The following is a 13,624-nucleotide window of genomic DNA, read 5'->3' as shown; positions in this document are numbered from 1 at the left end:
GCTTGGGCATCAGAACTGGAAGGCAGGGAGTGAGGAGGTGGGTTCACAGTGGGCACAAGGACGCCCAGCTCGGGTCAGCTGCCACTGACACTCATCACACCAACTGCTGTCACCCTGCCCTCGGTCCTGAGAACGCCCGGGCTCAGGGCTCAGGGCTCAGGGCTCAGAGGGAGGCATCGCCCTCCAGCTCCGGCCTGGGAGGCATCTCAGCTTCTCAGGCTGAGTGAGGCGCTGTTCTAGGTGCGAGGGACACAGCGAGGCCCTGCCACCGTGTCCTCCCTCCTGGCGCTGCTCCCTGTAAGCTCCTGGCAGGACAAAGGCCACCCCCCTCCCCCAGCCTCCTCTCTCAGCACCTCCTTCACAGCCCAAGAGGAGGCAGAACAGTGGGGCAGAGAAAACTTTCTGGGGCTTTGACTGTCAAGTCAGGGTGTGGGTGTGGGGGCGGGGTCTGCAGGCTGAGGCTGCCTGGGAGGGTGTGGGGGCGGGGTCTGCAGGCTGAGGCTGCCTGGGAGGGTGTGGGGGCAGGTCTGCAGGCTGAGGCTGCCTGGAGGGTGTGGGGGCAGGTCTGCAGGCTGAGGCTGCCTGGAGGGTGTGGGACGGCTTCTGGGGTCCGCATCCAGCAGAGCAGGCCCCGTCCACTCATTGGCAAACCAACGGCACAATTTCACCTCAGACAAGGGCCATCTGCACACTTCTTTATTTAATACTATACTTTTAATAGACTCGCCTTTGGGGGTTGAAGAAATGGATGCTAAAATGGAACTTAGCATTTTTTTAAAATGGGAAACCTGATCATGTTTGAGGAAGACGTCCCTGTCTCTGTCTCCATCGAGCCTAAAATAATCTCATTTATACGGGCAGGCACCCTCCGTAGGGGAAAGCATGGCGTGGGGAGGGGAGGCGGGAAGGGGATGCCCTGGTGGGGCGCCTGCTGAGAGCCCAGCCCTGCAGGCCTCCCAGGGAAACCAGGCTGGGGCAGGAAAGGGCATCTCCCTGCCAGCCCGGCCCCTCTGATGGGAGCTCTGGCCTCCTGGGGCCGGTGGAGGCTCGCTGCCTCTGGTTCTTAAAGGATCTGACTTGTAGCCAGAGAGCACGTTGGGGGCGGGGGCGTTGGAAGGCAGCAGATAACCAGTCAGGGACCCACGGTTACCCTCTGCCGAGGGCTCTCTGGAGAGCGGGATTCTCTCGCCGTCATCAGCGCCCTAACGTGGAATTTTCTCTTGTTGTCGGTTGAATATCGGTGATTTACCAGCTGCTCAGCCGCCGCCAAGCACTCCCTCCACTCCCACCGCATTGGGAAGATGGAAGTGTTTCCGATTGAAATGTTGTCTGTTTACAGCCCATACCTCCTCCAGGCTGTATATTTTATTGTCATATTGACACTAATTTGACTCGGATGTCACCTCCGTTCTGACGCCCGTGCTTTATGCTGCCTGTGGGTCCAGGGGGGTTTCAGAAACCAATTACATTGATCACACCGCAGCGAGGCGGGCGGAGCTGACGGAGGGACCGAGGCGGCCCCGCGGCAGGCAGTTCTGGCCAGCTGCCGCCAAGGAGAGGCCGAGGAGAGGCCTGGCTGGGGTCCGGGGGCAGGCTGCCCTGCTCAGGCGCAGCTAGTGAGGCATGCGGGCCACCTGCTAGACCTGCGCCAACAGCCCTGTGAGACAAGCCTTCTGAAGTCACTTTACAGGTGAGGAAGCTGAGCTGGAGCCCCACATCACAGAAGCAGGACCCGGGGCTGGTCAGGCTCTGAAGCCCAGGCCCCCTCTTCACCCCATCAGGGTGGTGAGGGGCTGCGAGCAGCTCAGTGGGCAGGGCCAGGTCCTCGGCTGGATGTCCTTAGAGCCTCTCCTCGGTGAGTCCAGAACAGGTCTGGGTGAGAGTGGGCCGTGCAGGAGGACCCCCCACCACCGAGGACTCGGGTCCCAGGAGCTTGCCACAGGGGCACGGCCCACTGTCCCCAGGGAGGGTGTGTCCCAGCCCAGTGCTGACGACAGTAGCATCTGGAGCAAAAATGGCTCCTGGGTCCTTCGGATCCCTGCATCCCTCTGGCCGCCCTCAGCCCAGGTTCCTGGGTCCAGAGGCGGTCCACCCAGAGCTATGGATACGCTGGTCAGTAGCCCACAGCCACCTGGAGGTAGGTGCTGTTGGCCTGTCTTACAGGTGGGGGGCCAGCTCAGAGAGCTTCAGTGACTCACCCAAAGCCACCCAGTTCAGAGCTACCGGGCCAGATGGGAACCTGTGTCTCCTAGGTCCAGGGCTGTTCCCACATCTCCTGCCCTCCCCGCCTTCCCGGGGAATGCAGCCACCCCCTGAGCACTCGGGACCACCTGGGCCAACCCAGCACAGGTGGCACCTAACGAACCCTGCTGGCGGGTAGCCAGCATCCCCATGTCGCACCTGGAAGCTGAGCTCCAGGAGCACAGGCCGGGGTCCTCCTTGCTTGCAGACCCCACGGCCTCCAGCCGCTGCCCGGCATACTGTCAGCACTGCGCAAGGGTCTGCTGGGTGAGGAACAAACACATGAATGAGCGGAAGAAAGAACTAGTGGTGAGACAGGGTCTGGACGTGAGCGGCGGCTGGAATGGGCCGCGTCGGGCCCGCCTAGGTTAGGGCAGGCTGTGGCTGGTCGCCCGGAGGCCGTCGGACATCAGGACGGGCGCATCCACAGAGGAGCGGATGCAGCGGCTCCACCAATTCTGGTCATAAATCACAGGAGAAGCCACGGGGAATGAGTGCCAGGCTTTTCTTTCTGTTTAGTAATTTATCAAGGGAAGAGGCGCATTAATAAACACATTTCCCTCGAGGGGTGGGAATAACGGAGATGAATGTCACTGTCAGATTTGGCCTGTTTCCTCTTGTTAAGGGCGCAAGAGAGGGTGGAAATCCAAATATTAGCAAAACATTTTTGTAAAATCGTATCACAAAGATGCGTGCATTTCTGCTTTACATGATGTGCTGTCTCCCCACACACATCTCCCCATTTGCCAGCTGCTCCTAACGCTTTTGTTCTTACTCTGAGTTCCCTTTAAAGTGAGGGCGGGCGCGGTGTGACTCGGTGAATAAGAACGAAGAGGCTAGCGGATGCCCGAACGGGCAGGTGAGCGAGTGTGTAGGGACGCTGTGCTGCGGGGTGGCCCCGTCATCCTTTTGAGATGCGCTGTCCTTTGCCCCAGGCATCACTCTGGGCTCAGCCTGCCCACCAGTCCTCCTGGCCCCTGACGAAGTTGAATCAACTCACAGTCCCCCTGTGGACGCTCTGCTGGGTTTTCGGCACGACCCTTCCTACACTCCATGTGTTCTCACGACAGCCCTGCAAGCCAGGCACACTGCCCCCTGTGCAGGCGGGCAAACCGAGGCTCATGGAGGCTAAGTAGCATGCGCCAAGGCAGCCACGAAGCATCAGGTTTGTGTGGCCGGCTGTCCACCTCACCCCGCCAGGAGCACCCTCCCAGGATACCTCCCCTCCCCACCCTGAGCAGAAGCTGTGAGGTGGGTGGTTTTGGTGGCCATCTACCTGTTTCTCTGCCAAGGCTGCCGGGGACAAATGTTTTGTCATTTGTACCATGAGGCTGGTAACAGCCCCTTCCGTATAGGGTGCTTATGAAGATGAAACTACTTAACACTTACAAGTGTGTGTAGGGTGTGCTCCTGTCCCTCTCAGGATCCCCTGGGAGTCCTGGCGTGTATCTCCCGGGAGTCAGGCGAGACTGCTGTTCATGCATAACTGCAGGGTGGGCGGAGGACCTGCCCCTGCTGGGGCTCCCTGCCCCGGGGCTTTCCGGCCCTGGCTCCAGATAGCTCCTCCTGCAGCCCCACCCCAGGCGAGGCCCTGGGTCTCCTCTGGACAACACAGCGGCCTAGAAATGGTCTGACATCACTGGACACGTCTCCACACACCAGGGTTTCCACCCTGTCCAGACTCTCCAGAGCCCGGTGTCCTCCGTGAAAAGGGGTCCCCTAGTCCAGGGCTGTGGTGAGGGGATGAGGGAGGCGTGAGAAGTGCCCAGCACTCAGCAGGCGCATGTTAGTTCTCTGGCCGCTGTGCCCTGCATTTTGAATACCTGTGTGGAACAGCCTCTCCCTGTGCCCTGCTGGCCCCTGCCCCCCCTCCCCCGTCTTCTAGTCAGTGGGCCCGGGTTGGAGGGGTGGCCTGTAAACAACCCCACTGGCTGCTTGAACACACTCTGTGCTCCCCACGGCCTGGCCCTGCTCGTGGTGCCTGCTCAGACGGGCTCAGACCACATAGGACCTCTCCCCCAGGGACATACCAGGCTACCCTGGCCACAGAGTCACGCGATGGAATTTTCTACAACAATGGAAAAGCCAGTGACTGCTACACACAGCAGTGAAGAGCAATCTCACAAACTAGCGCTGGATGAAGAAGCTGCATCAAATAGTATTTATAATCTCATCTACATGAATAGCAAATACTCAAAATAGGAAGACTGAGCTGCCTTTTAGAGGTCAGGCTAGCTTGGGCGGGTCTGGGCAGACAGAGGGGCTCTGGGCACTGGCCAGGCCCTTTGTTTTGGTTTTAATCCTCACCAGAGGACATGCTTAGAGAGAGGGAGAGAAACATTGATGTGAAAGAGAAACATCGATATGTTGCCTTCCATACATGCCCCAACTGGGATTGAACCTGCAACCCAGGTATGTGCCCCGACTGAGAAGCGAACCGGCAACCATTTGGTGCTGGCCTCGTGGGTGGTTCACGTACCCTGTGCACTTGGCTGTCCTGCGTCAGGCACTGATGGGTCCAGCTGGTCCCTGAATCCCGAACAGGAAGGGCGCTGACGGTATTCAGTGCTCGGATTCACTCAAGCATCTGACCTGTGCTTCTTAAATCCTCACCACACCTCGTGTGGATCAGTCCATTTTATAGATGAGCAAACTGAGGCTGAAAGTGGCTAAGTCCTGGCCCAAGAGGCCACCACTGGAGAACGGCAGAGCTGTCCTTCACCTGCAGTCCACCTGCCCCCTCACTCCCCCCCCAAACACGTTTTGCTGATGTGCCTTGGGTTGGCTGTCCCACAGTGTCGCGTTTCTCCAGCCCACGGGTGACGCCCCGCCTGAGCCGCAAGCGGGCGCTGTCCATCTCCCCGCTGTCGGATGCCAGCCTGGACCTGCAGCGGATGATCCGGACCTCCCCCAACTCGCTGGTGGCCTACATCAACAACTCGCGCAGCAGCTCCGCCGCCAGCGGCTCCTACGGGCACCTGTCGGCGGGCACCCTCAGGTGAGCCCAGCCGGCGAGCGGAGGGCTGGGAGTTGGGAGCTGGACTGGGGACCAAGTAGGGAGGGTCAGCACTTTCACCAGAGAAGAAAGACAGGACTTTCTACCCCAAACACAATTTCTGGCGGGCCTGTCCTGAAAGATTCGGTCCCGAAGTCAAAGGTGACATTCCTAGTATTTAAGGGAGTGCCGTGGGGCAGCCAGGTCCCGGACCCGCTTGGGGGCACACAGGGTGAGTGACACTGACCGGGGCCATGCGAGTGAGTCTCTGGCTGGCAGCAGGCTCCCACATGGCCACCGCATGGCACACCCCAACCTCGTCAACGCCACTAGCCCAGCCCCTCTGTTTGAGGACGCGGCTGACACCATGTGCTCCCCTTGCGCATCCCGAGAGGCCAGAGGTGTTAGGACTGCTGGGAGAGCTCGGCCCAGGACCCAGAAGTAGAAGTGGTAACAGACATGTCCGCTGTTTTTGCTGCACAGTAGATTCCTTCTAAACTTGGCGGCTTAAACAGCAGGCATTTGTCATCTCTGAGGGTCAGGGTGTGAGCTGGCTTAGCTTCCGTCCCGTGAGGCTGCCAGCCTTGGCTGCGGTCACCTGAGGATGACGGGGCCCGGGGCCCCGTTTCCAGGAGGCCCACACCATACTGTCCGCAGGGCCTCTCAGGACACGGCCGCCGATCCCCGCCCTCCGTCAGGGTGGGATCTGAGGGAGCAGAGGAGAGCCACAGCTCCTTTACGCTCAGCCTCGGGCCATCTTCTTCCTTCAGTGGCCTCTTCTGGAAAGAGGCTAGTGCGAGTGGCCATGTAGACCCAAGTGCAGTAGGCGGGGAAGAAGAGGGGGCTGTGCCCTGGAGGGCTCAGGGCTCACTTCCTGGACGAGGGCTTTAGAACGGCTTTGGAGGCCAAGTGGGGCTCATAGAGAGCAGGGCTGCGCCTTGCACCAGAGCCGTGAAGGGCCAGGGTGGGGTGGGATGGAATCTGGGGGCCAACTTGCCAGGGTGAAGGCTGCCCCTGGGGCTGGGTCTGGAGGCTAAGCATGAAAGGCGAGGCCTGGGATGGCGCAGTGGAGAGCCACTGCTGGTTCGGAGTGAGGCAGAGCCGTGGTGATGGTGAGGTGAGCACATGCCCATCCGATCCCTGGGCAAGGCCTTCTCTGCCCAGGAAGTATTGGCCTAACAGAGCCCTGGCCCCCCTCCCTCTCCTCCGCTCCACCACCTCGTCTGCTCTTCTCTGCAGCCCAGCCTTCACCTTCCCCCATCCCATCAACCCCGTGGCCTACCAGCAGATCCTGAGCCAGCAGAGGGGCCTGGGCTCGGCCTTCGGACACACACCACCCCTGATCCAGCCCTCCCCCACCTTCCTGGCCCAGCAGCCCATGGCCCTCACCTCCATCAGCACCACGCCCACCCAGCTCAGCAGCAGCAGCAACTGTCTGAACGACGCCAGCCAGGTAGGCGGGTGCAGGGCGCGGAGCGGGCCAACTGATGATCCGACTCCACGAGGGCTGGCGGTCCCCATCTCACTCTGGCAACGTGCGGGAGGACTCGGGGTGCGGGTGTGGCTCGGGGTGCCGTCTGTGGAGAGGCCACATGACTAAAAGGCCGGGGCTGGATGAGGCTGGGTGGGAGGCCTGGGAGGGGTCCTGACACCACTCCCACTCCTGTGGGCAGCGCCCAGCCTCAGTTCTGATGTCGCCTGCGCAGCAGACAGGTAAGTAGACGGGGAGACCTAGAATTCACAGTCAGCACAGTGTAGGTGCTCCGTGCCCAGAATATGAAATGGATTAATGAGTAGTAATATCGTGCAGTTTAGTTTTGGAGCATGGATTCACCAAAGACCATCTTTTTAAAAAATTCTTTAATTTTATGTTTTAATTACAGTTTACATTCAGTATTATTTTGTATTAATTTCGGGTGTACAGCACAGTGGTTAGGTAATCATATTCTTTATAAAGTGATCCCCGATGTTTCCAGCACCCACCTGGCGCCATACATAGCTATTACAGTGTCACTGACTGTATTCCCTGTGCTGTGCGGTACATCCCCGTGAACCCCTGCTTCTCAGTCCCTCCCCCTTTCACCCAGTCCTCCGAGCGCCCTTCCCAGAGAGAGGCCTCTGTTCCGCCGCCGTGGACGTGGTGCGAGCTGCTGGCAGGCCGTGGGGCTCTCTCCTGGCCGTGCCCCTGGCTGGGGACTAAGCTGGAAGGACTCAGTTTCTCCCACTCCAAACACAAGGGTTGGCCCAGATAGGCTGTGTGGGGAGGGTCCGGAGGTTTGGGGTGTCCCCCCTGCCCCCAGTGACAGGCTCTCCTCTGCACCCCTTCAGAGCAAGCAGAACAGCGAGTCGGCTGTGAGCAGCACCGTGAACCCCATCGTCATCCATAAGCGCAGCAAGGTCAAGACGGAGGCCGAGGGCCTGCGACCAGCCTCCCCGGTGACCCTGACGCAGGTAACCTGCCCCTGGAGCCCTGCCCCCTTCACTGCCACTTCAGCCTTTCCTGACCCTCCTGCAGAACTAGGTGCCCAGCCTAGCCCCGGGTCACTCTGCTGCCTCCTGCACTGCACCGGGCGCTGTGGGGAGGTGGCCCTCTCAGGGAAGGGTCTGGTTTGGTTCCAGGCCATCAGGGTTTACACCGGGCCTGGTGCATGGTAACTGTGAAATCTAGTTTCCAAGGACTCCATGCACAGGTGAGGGAATGAGTGTGTGGTGACGGGGAAGGACAGGGAAGGTGAGGGACGGAGCGACCCACAGCCAGGGTGGTCCTGCGGGGCTGAGACCCTGTGCAGGTCCCTCAGGAGACCCTGCCTCCTGGTCCAACATCCGAGAGGACAGGCAGACAGTCCAGCTCTTGCAGCAGAGCCTGTGGGGGAAGGGCTCAGGGTGAGTGCTGACCGCGCAGACGGGCCTCCCACCCCGTCTCTCACGGTGGCCTGGCCTCCATCCGTTACTACCCTGTCACAGCGCTGACACCAGCGATGCTCAGGCCTGCTGTCCCTGCCTCCCTGCCTCTGTCACGCCATCCTTTATCAGACTGCGAGCCATTGGGCATGCTCCGGGCACTTAATTTTTATGAAATATTGGGTTCTGTTCTTGTCAGGCAGACAGAGGGGCTGGTGACAAATGCTTCTCCCCTCGCTGACGCCAAAGCCTCTTAGTGTGATGCGTGGCTTCCACGGGGCGGCCCTCATCGGGCGGTGGGAATGGATGAGGGTGGCGCACGTCCTGGGGAGAGCAGCACGGGGAGCAGCGAGGACGGGTGGAGGCCACACTGAGCACAGGGAGCCCCCCCCCATCCCCTCCAGCCCAGGGCCCCGTAAGCCCTCTTGCCTGCCCAGCTGGGCTCCTCATTTGTGAAGGAAAAGGAGAGCCATTTATCATGAGGAGGTTGTCACCGTGTCACTCTGTCCTGATTCAGTGACCCGGCTCCTGCAAGGTGGGTGGGCATGCTCTCCCTTGGCACAAAATGCAGCCCAGCCTCCCTCCCTGCCTCAGCCCCAAACCTGTGGGCTAGGAAGACACCCAGCGCGCCCTGGGGGCCGGGTGCACCGCCATCCCCATCCCTATCCCCACACGCCTGTCCCCGCAGCCTCTTCTCTGAATCAGCAGAGCATGCAGTCCGGGTCCAGGTCTCCTGTGAGGGTGAGGGCGGAGCGGGCACGTGGTCCCCCTTTCTAAGGAGTCAGGCATGTGCCCCGGAGCTGCCGGGGGACTTCTTGCACGACACCTCGTTTTCCTTTTCAGAGCGCATGCATTGAACACGTGCGTTGATTGGAAGGTGCGTTCACAAACAACCGAGGGCGGCCAGGAGGGCGGGTCCCCGGCCGCAGGGGCTGGGGTGCTGATGTCACCCCTAGCCACAGAGCAGTGTGAGGAGTGAGGCTGAGTGTCTGGAGTCTGTGGGGGCTCTTGACTGTGGGAAGAGGTCTCCCCGTCAGCCTGAGCTATAATGTTTGCCCCAGAGGCTGTTTTGAAAGACAGGACATCTGTGCCGGTGGTAGGTAGTCTGAATGGGAAGCAGGTCATCCTAACGCCACTCTGCCTGGCGTTGCTCGGAGCCTGCCCGGCAGGCGGGCCAGTGGAACATCGGGAGGCAGCGGAGCCGGGAGCCCTTGACGTCCTTGCTCCTCGTGGGCCTTCCTCCCGCCCGGGGCTCAGGTGCCTCCCTTCCACCAGCTCCCGTTCCCTCCCAGGCAGTGGCGCTGATTTATGCTCAGTCTATTGCTGGTTTTGGAGTAAAACGTGTTGTCCCCTTTGAATTGAAGCACCTGTGACTGGGTGGAGGCCTGTCACCTTGAAATGGGCACGTGTGGGCTCCATGCTGGGGTGGATGGAGTCCAAGTCCAGGCCTCCACACTCGCTGTGTGTCTGGGAGGGCGAGGAGCCCTCCGAGCCTCCTTTCTGGCTGCAGCGCGGGAAGAAAGCCCCCATTGCAGGCTGTTCCATGGATCTGCTGCCGGGAGGACGTGCGAGCACATTCAACCAGCCGCGCGCTGTCCTGGGTTCGAATCCAGGTGTGCTGGGAGGAGAGGACAGTAGGAAAGTGAGAGGCCTGGAGGGCCAGGCCAGATGCCTGTTGGGTGTCTCTTGCCTCCGTGGAGAGCAGACCCTGTGACTGAAATGCCCCACCGCAGGGCCTGTGAGCCCACCAGGCTCCTCGCAGGGGAAACCAAGCCAAACAGCAAAGCCACTGCCTGCTCGCTCCTGCTCTCCTCGCCATGTCAGTTGACTCAGGATGTGGCGAGATGCCTTGGTGATGACAAGCTGGCATCGAGAGGAGGGAGGGGCCCAGGACGGCTGTGTGACGGGAGAGTGATGGGCAGGAGCCCGCTGAGGAGGGGCTGGGAAAGCCGGTGCGTGTGCGCGTGCCTGTGTGTGCACCTGCACAGCCCGGGGCCTTGGCACAGGCTGAGCAGAGCTGACGGCAGCCTCTGGGCAGGGCTGGCTGCTGGACGAGGCTCAGGGGTGTGCTCTGTTCCTCCCCAGGAGCAGCTGGCCGACCTCAAGGAAGACCTGGACAGGGACGACTGCAAGCAGGAGGCGGAGGTGGTCATCTACGAGACCAACTGCCACTGGGAGGACTGCACCAAGGAGTATGACACGCAGGAGCAGCTGGTGCATGTAAGCCTCCCGGCCCCGTCGCCCGGCGGGGGCACGGCCTGGGCCCAGGGAGCCTGCAGCCTGCCAGGCCCCAGACAGAGGAGGGGCTGGAGGAGGAGGCTCCCAGGGGTGCCGTGTCCTCGCCAGTGGGCAGCATGATTCCTTATCCAGGCCTGTGTCTAAGAGGGGGCTTACAGATACATATGCAGTACAAGAGATTAGAAGAAAAACCAGGAAACGGGACAATTCAGGGGAAATGAGCAATAAAAGGGAGTCAGGAGTCCAGTTAGTATGCAAAGCCAAGTCCTCTGAGCTGTAGCTCATTGGTAAACCCTTTTCCTGAGGGTCCTGGCAACCAATGCAGAGAGGGCAGTGAGGTCAGCGAAGCCAGCCGGCATGGCAGGGTAAGAGCGATCCTGGCCCCGAAACCTGAAGGAAGTTCCTCCCGTGGAGGACGGAGTTGGCCATTTCCGCTTGGAGGCAGTGCTTAGCGACCCGCACAGGTGCAGGTGGCTGTCTCCGCCCGATCAGGGGCTGCGTGAACATGCCTGGTACTGGCAGACCAGCAGGCCAGAGAAGACCTCCTGGTCTGGGTGCCCATCAGGGTGCGCCCTCGCCTTGGTCCCACCGTAAGCTCTTCGATGGCGGCACCTGCTGTGGCGGCCGCGGGGCAGTTTGTGCAGTGGGATGAGCAGGCGTGGGGCTCAGCGTGGAGGCACCAGGCTTCAAACCACAGGCAGCGAGTCTAAACAGGTGAGAACAGGCCACTCAGCCTCTGTGAGCCGCCGAGTTCCTCCTGTGTGGGGTGAGTCCTACTGCACAGGGGTGTGGAGATGGAATATGACCCCAGCGTAACCACTTAGCAGAGAGCGCAGCCCATGCCTGGTCGCCCCTCTGCCTCCTTCTCCCTGTCCTCACACCAGCCCCGAGGGCCTCTCTTCTCCACCCGGAAGAGAACTTAAATTCAAGAACAAGCCCCCACACCTCAACCCAGCATTCACTCCTGGTGAATGAGTGTCTGTAAAGATGAGCCCCACACTAAACTAGCAGCGTGACTGTCAGGGGGGGCGCACACGCACACGCACATGCACACGCGTGCCCGAACCCAGGAGCCACCCTGAGCGAGCGTCCTTCTCCCCAGCGCTGGGAGCTCAGGTTGAGAGCACCGCCCACCCCCTCCGCTTCCTCCATCTGTGCCACAGTTGCTCTCCAGTGCTGTGGGCTTCTCTTGTGTTTGGGTTTTTCTTCCCACATTCTCATCCAGGAGACAGATGTCCTAGCGGACCATCACCCAGCTGGTGTAGAACCTGTGAGGCAGGGTCTTATCTATACTCTTTGTGTCAAGGAGTCCGAGGTGGAGAAGGGACATGGGAGCTGAGTTATGGGACAGATCAGATTCCATTAGAGGAAGAAGGGGCGGCGTCTGGGCTTGGCAGGGGCCGGGCAGAGTGAGACCAGGATGACAAGATGAGCTCAGTAATGAGTGAGTTGGCCCCAAGGAGCAGGGAGGGATTCCTCAAAGGAAGGCAGAGGGGTCCAGAGGCGGGAAGGAGGGCTCCCGCTGCAGGCTCCTGCCTGTGCCTGGGCTGTCCCTGCAGCTGCAGGTGAGCGCCTCCGCCTGCCCCGGAAGAGCCAGCCCCTGAGAGAAGGAGCCGGCGCCTCACCAGCTCTGTCTGCTTCCCGGGAAGATGGATGGCGGCAGGCGCACAGGCGAGCTGGAGCCCTCAGTCGATGATGAACAATTTGTTGCTAAGTAAACCAATAAGAAAAACTGAGAGGCATTGTCAGGGCACATTCCCATCATTTGAAAACCTTTAAAAATGGAAAGTGAGGCTAATAGAGAAGGTTCCCCTGGAAGTTCAAGGTGCTGTAGGTTTTACTTGCAGCTACGCTGGCGTTTGCGTGCCCGCCAGTGGGGCCTGTCACTCAGGCACGAGGCCTCGGTGTCCAGCTCGGACAGCCTTGCGGGGTTCAAAGGTCCACAGCAGCATCGCCAGGAGAAGACCCTGCAGGCCACAAATGCCACCCACGTGTCACTTTATATTATGTAGGAGCAAACCCGTAAGAGACAGTAAAAGGAAACAGGTGACATTCATTTCAATGATATATTTTATTTAACCCAGTATATCTAAGAGATTATCATTTCAACATGTAATCAATATAAAACAAAGTATTGGAACATTTGACATCCCTTATTTTTTCACTGTGTTTGAAACAGGTGTGTTACACTTACAGCCCCTCCCAGCTGGGAGCAGCCACATTTCAGGGCTCAGAGCACAAGTGGGGAGTGACTGGCGCACTGGACAGTGTGGGTCTAGAGGCTGAGGGGGGGCAGTGAAAACGAGCGGGAGCTGAGAACGAGAGAAGAGAGGGGCTGGAGAGGAGGGACTGCAGGACCTGATGTTCCACACCCCCCCCCACCTCCCCTGAGAGGTAGGCCCAGCCTGACTGGCATACAGCAGGACAGGCCTGGAGCCGAGGGCAAGGGCGAGGAAGGGGAGGATGGGACCTGCGCTCCCTGCCTATAGGGGGAAGCCCCAGTGGGAGGGAGCAAGGAGCAGTGTCCCCTGCACCACTGTGTGAGCCTCCAACACCACCTCTTTCCACCCCAGGTAGATACACAGCCCAAATGGGGACATAAAAGTCCCGGGGGCACCACCCACATGTCCACACGGCCCAGCTCAGGGGCAGTGAGTGACACGCCTGCTTCAGGGAGGACTGAGCTCAGGGCAGTGAGTGACACCCCCTTCAGGGAGGACTGAGCTCGGGGGCAGTGAGTGACACGCCTGCTTCAGGGAGGACTGAGCTTAGGGCAGTGAGTGACACACCTGCTTCAGGGAGGACTGAGCTCAGGGGCAGTGAGTGACACGCCTGCTTCAGGGAGGACTGAGCTTAGGGCAGTGAGTGACACACCTGCTTCAGGGAGGACTGAGCTCAGGGCAGTGAGTGACACCCCCTTCAGGGAGGACTGAGCTCAGGGGCAGTGAGTGATACACCTGCTTCAGGGAGGACTGAGCTCAGGGGCAGTGACTGACACGCCTGCTTCAGGGAGGACTGAGCTCAGGGCAGTGAGTGACACCCCCTTCAGGGAGGACTGAGCTCAGGGGCAGTGAGTGATATGCCTGCTTCAGGGAGGACTGAGCTCAGGGGCAGTGAGTGATACACCTGCTTCAGGGAGGACTGAGCTCAGGGGCAGTGACTGACACGCCTGCTTCAGGGAGGACTGAGCTCGGGGGTAGTGAGTGACACGCCTGCTTCAGGGAGGACTGAGCTCGGGGGAAGTGAGTG

General features: G+C 60.2%; 1 protein-coding gene across 1 annotated transcript in view; it reads left to right on the top strand.

Moving 5' to 3' along the window:
• The window catches only part of GLI2 (GLI family zinc finger 2), a 163,377-nt gene that overhangs the window by 136,327 nt on the left and 13,426 nt on the right, over positions 1-13,624 (top strand). The window contains exons 5-8 of the mRNA XM_014464383.2: positions 5,038-5,239; positions 6,476-6,689; positions 7,565-7,687; positions 10,223-10,357. Coding sequence (XP_014319869.1) covers positions 5,038-5,239; positions 6,476-6,689; positions 7,565-7,687; positions 10,223-10,357 — 674 coding nt within the window. The remainder of the gene's footprint in view (positions 1-5,037; positions 5,240-6,475; positions 6,690-7,564; positions 7,688-10,222; positions 10,358-13,624) is intronic.

This window comes from Myotis lucifugus, unplaced genomic scaffold (assembly GCF_000147115.1).
Source record: "Myotis lucifugus unplaced genomic scaffold, Myoluc2.0 scaffold_247, whole genome shotgun sequence".
NCBI lineage: Eukaryota > Metazoa > Chordata > Mammalia > Chiroptera > Vespertilionidae > Myotis > Myotis lucifugus.
This window is presented reverse-complemented; position numbering and strand designations above follow the sequence as displayed.